Source organism: Hyposmocoma kahamanoa, unplaced genomic scaffold (assembly GCF_003589595.1).
Source record: "Hyposmocoma kahamanoa isolate Upper Pololo Valley unplaced genomic scaffold, ASM358959v1 212, whole genome shotgun sequence".
NCBI lineage: Eukaryota > Metazoa > Arthropoda > Insecta > Lepidoptera > Cosmopterigidae > Hyposmocoma > Hyposmocoma kahamanoa.
In genome coordinates, this window is record NW_020653733.1 from 1,295,335 (window position 1) to 1,299,910 (window position 4,576).

General features: G+C 39.8%; 1 protein-coding gene across 1 annotated transcript in view; it reads right to left on the minus strand.

The window, feature by feature from the left end:
- Positions 1 to 386: 386 nt before the first annotated feature.
- Positions 387 to 4,576, minus strand: part of LOC113227656 (ATP-binding cassette sub-family A member 1-like) — a 31,406-nt gene continuing 27,216 nt past the window's right edge. The window contains exons 17-20 of the mRNA XM_026460619.1: positions 2,919 to 3,066; positions 2,591 to 2,698; positions 1,066 to 1,217; positions 387 to 555 (exon numbers count right to left, since the gene is read on the minus strand). Of these exons, the coding sequence (XP_026316404.1) occupies positions 387 to 555; positions 1,066 to 1,217; positions 2,591 to 2,698; positions 2,919 to 3,066 (577 nt within the window). The remainder of the gene's footprint in view (positions 556 to 1,065; positions 1,218 to 2,590; positions 2,699 to 2,918; positions 3,067 to 4,576) is intronic.

Genomic DNA, 4,576 nt, shown 5'->3' on the forward strand with positions numbered 1-4,576 from the left:
AGTTCTACATACTTGAGCTCAGTCCCTTTTTCGCTTTACGTTATGGTCGTATTATCTCGCGTAAAACCTTAGAATAATGCCTTATGTTGCTACTTTGGAGTACAAAATGTTAGTCGCACTTATGTTATCCATGGTGGTGTTTTATGTCATCGTTAAGACTCCTAATTTATTTAATTTTAATTAATTTTCATTTTTCTTTTTATGTGAACGCACCTGTGCGTACTAACCAGCTAGCCTTTGTTTTTTAGGCTTTGTAAGCGTTGTTCTTTTTGTTGTAGTGACGTCATAGATAACACTTATTTTTATATTAACTCCTAGCTTTCAATTGTCTTCTAACTCTTTCTCTAGCTAGTCTTTCTATACAGTTTTGTAAGAAAAAGTGATTGTTATCGAAGCAACGGAGTTTTACCAGCGTTAATATTGCCAATGGTGGGCAGCCGCACCGGCGCGTCTGAGCGATGCGCCAGCGCCACTTGGACTCGCTTCCTCTCTGCCGCAACTTCCAAGTCCTCCATCTCACCCGACCTGGTCTCCGATATGGACTCGGATCGAAACCTGTTTCACGACATGGTCAGCGTTACAGAGATTATTCAATGAACTATCCAGAATTGTTGAATGATTTCTTTGACATGGTGTAGCACATCGCAGGGAAGGGTATTAATTAGAGAAGTTTTAAAATAAAGCTAATTTCAAAATCATTTAGTTTTTTTTAAATGAATCCAGAAGATCTAGAAATTTTTAATACCTTAATCAATCAATAATAAAAAAAAATTAAAATGTTTTAAAAACATTTGTGTTTAATTATGATTTATTTACAATGGCAAAACATTACAGAATGCAACAAAATTTATTTCGTGCTGTCATTACCACGGACACGGCCAAAGAAGTTATTTTTTGTTAGTATTTCATGTAACTAAATAACAAAAAATAAAAAAATCATATTTCTGTTACCGTGACACTCAGGACATGGGGTCTGCGGGCAAAAGCTAGCAGGGGAGTCATTAGACCCCTAATAATTGTGTCTGTCCACATCAGGAAAAACAGATGAAGAGGTAAAGTACGTACCGAACCAATATACCTTCGAAGAGGTTATATTCTATAGCGAGGTTCAGCAGCAAGAGAGCGGTGCCCACCAAAATCAAAGCCAAGTAGTGGTATGCGATGAGGCTCGTTGTCAAAGGGTCTTTGTAGGTGTCCATACCGAATCTTTCCAGCACCTTCAAACATATAAGATCATTAATACAAAGATCGAATACTCATAAAAAATTCGATCCACCCGGATTCGAACCGACGTCTTCTAGCATACCGTGCCAGACGCCATACCAGCGGACCTTACGAATACGCCGTATCTTTGTATTTGGTTTTTTCAACGATTTTGTAGTCGTAGCGCCATCTATGAGAAATCTATGAAAGATATATCATCCAGGTAGATAATCCGGCCGGATCAAAGAATTTCTGAGTGTTCGATCTTTGTATTAACTGCATTAATTATTTGTTTGCTTTGTATTAATTATTTAACTGCCTCCGTGGCCGAATGGTTACCATACCGGACTGCTATTCAGAGGTCCCAGGTTCGATTCCCGGGCCGGGAGAAGTATTTGTATGGCCTACATTTATTTCTCTCGTGAGTTTGGGTGTAACTTTTGGTTGTTTATGTGTGTGTCCATGGCAGCCGCGACACAGGGTTTCCCTAGTGCGGGGCTGTGTTGAGTGTGTGCGTTATTTATTTATTTATTATTTATTTATTTCTGCCGTCAAGCAGTTATGTGAGCATTACCGTCAACTTATGTTTCAGGGTGACGGGCGCAGTGGCAGTGCCCTAAATCTTTACAATTTAAAGCTCTAGGTGGTACTGCAACTGATATACGGATAAGAGTGTCGCTTGCCTGCAGGCGTCACTTGGTATGATTGAACAAACAAGGGTGAGCAAGCCTCGTCGTGGTTCAAATCACAGCTTGTTACTTTTTTGGAGTTTATGCGCGAAATTTAATAAGAAATTTATTAGGTAAAGGAAAATATCCCGAGGAAACCTGTACAACATATCTGCAAACAATTTATTGTGTGGGAAATTGGGCCCGCGTGGGAACTACAACCCAATCGCGCTCATTGTGAGAGACCTGTGCCCCAGCAGTGGGTCTAATATTACATAGGCTAACTATTGGATTTGAAATATTTTTCTCGGATCTATATAATGGTATGTAAATGCAACACCAGCCAAAAGGACCTAGGCTTTTTATCAAGGGCTAAAAGTGTAGAATATGGTGGCAATGCCCGTCAAATCTTTGCGATTTAGAGCTCTGAGTGGCACTGTCATGGGTAGGCATATCGCTTACCACCAGGCGCGCGACTTGCTCATTTGATATCATAAAAAAACATGGTGATGAAAACTGTATAACCAAGAAGGTTCACAACTCCTGACAAAACGAATCAAGTCACCAGCCCGCATTGAGGACTTATTCACTACTCTTACTTCACATTTTCAAGGATCTCTTCGTTTACTAACAAAGCAAACTTGCAAACAATATACACTGCCTTCAAATCGTACCAGGCGTTAGTCTGTTAAGTTCGAAATGTAGACATAAAATTGTACCTGCGCTTGTATGGTGTTCTTGGCGATCTCTAGCATTCCGTCAGCGAGCACAAACTGCGGGCATACCAAGAAGATCTTGTGCAGTGTCCACCGAGCGTTGTCTGTCGCCTGCAAAAAAGAATAATTTATAGTATTATAAATGTTATATAAATAATTACAGATATTTTATATATATAGTCGTGGGTTCAAGTCCCAAAGGGTCTAAGTGTCCCATCTTTGCAATAATAACCATAATAAAAAACTAGTGAAGTTTTATTGATGAAGTGACTATTATACGATTCTGCGTATTGCTTTTTGTCTATGGGTTATTGAAAAATGAAATGCTCACGTCAGACTCCGATATGACGTCAAGGATGAGCAGCAACGTGATGCCGGCCAGACCTAGGAAGGTGTTCCCGCAGAACAGAATCATGTTGGCCATACTTGCTTCGGTGAACAGCTTTTCAAGGACGTGGATGAGGGTGCCGCACGCGTACCTAAAACCGGATTTTTCTCTTTATAGTAAATTTATAAAGCTCCGCGTAACAGGTTAGGGTCTATAGGGTCATGTGTACTTATTTTAATTTTAATTACATTTGTGAATATAAAATTATATTAAATATTGTTAGCTCGTGTACAGATCATGTGGTAATAAAATTTTATAATAAAATGCTTGAAAAGGAAGGAATGTTTGCAAAGATGTTGGAAAGATTTTTTTTGTATTAAGTAGGCAACAAAAAAGCATACGGCCCGCCTATGAACGTCTGCAAAACCAGACGACCTGCGACCCGAGCGCGTTGCCTACTCTTTAGGATCCTTCTAAAAACCCCCTTTGAAGGACTCTGTGCTATATTCCTGCAGAATCACCCCGACAGGGAGTTCATTTCACAACCTAATTGTACGTTGGAGGAAGGTACTCTGAAACCGTACAGTACGAGATCGACTCGGTTGCAGAGTGTGAGGATGGACTTCCTGCCGGTGGCGAGCGGTGCGATGGTAAAATGTTGCTGTTCATCATGTCAAACAGTTCTTCAGAACATTGGCCATTGTACAAGCCAACATACTTTGCCAAATTGGTTTTTTAATCAGAATTACGGTGACACGCGCGCGCGCGCGCGCGCGCACACACACGCACACACACACACACACACACACACACACACACACACACACACACACACACACACACACACACATACACACACACACATACACGTACTTGTTTCTTTTTGTATTTTACCCAATAATCTTGTTTTATATTACCTAAAACCATGTTCCTTTTTAGAACCAATGCTCAATTATTATTTGTGTAATTTTTACTAAAAAACCTCAACTATTGTGGCCGAAAACTGATTTCCAAGATACAGGCCTGCGCCTAGTTTGGATAATCAGAGTTCAACAAACAATTTGTACAACTATTACTTAATTAGGTTTAAGTGCAATTTTAGTGGTACCTTGTCTTTCATCTCTGTACAAATCTTTTTTTGAGAATAAAATTATTATTATTATTAGAACAGAGGTATAGGGAGGCAAAGTCTCTCCTCGCTGACAGTGGTTCAATATCGTCTGTAAGCACCGGATCGTCAACAAATGTCATGACACGTGTTCGAACCTTTTTGATACTTAAAATAAATAATGTACTTATATCCACTTGCACTAACCTTAAGTTCGTGTTAAACCAATGTTTGCAATGCAAAAGACACTCTGAATACACTGTGTTAAGAGTGTATTATCAATTTAAAGTATGTAATAACTTGACCTTTTCTGTACCACATAATAAACTGCTTCCGTGGCCGAACGGTTACCATGCCGGACTGCCACGCAGAGGTCCTAGGTTCGATTCCCGGGCCGGGAGAAATATTTGTATGGCCTACATTTATTTCTCTCGTGAGTTTGGGTGTAATTTGTGTTTGTCTATGTATGTGTCCATGGCACCCGCGACACAGGGTTTCCCTACTGCGGGGCTATGATGAGTGTGTGCGTTATTATTACTATTATTATTATTAT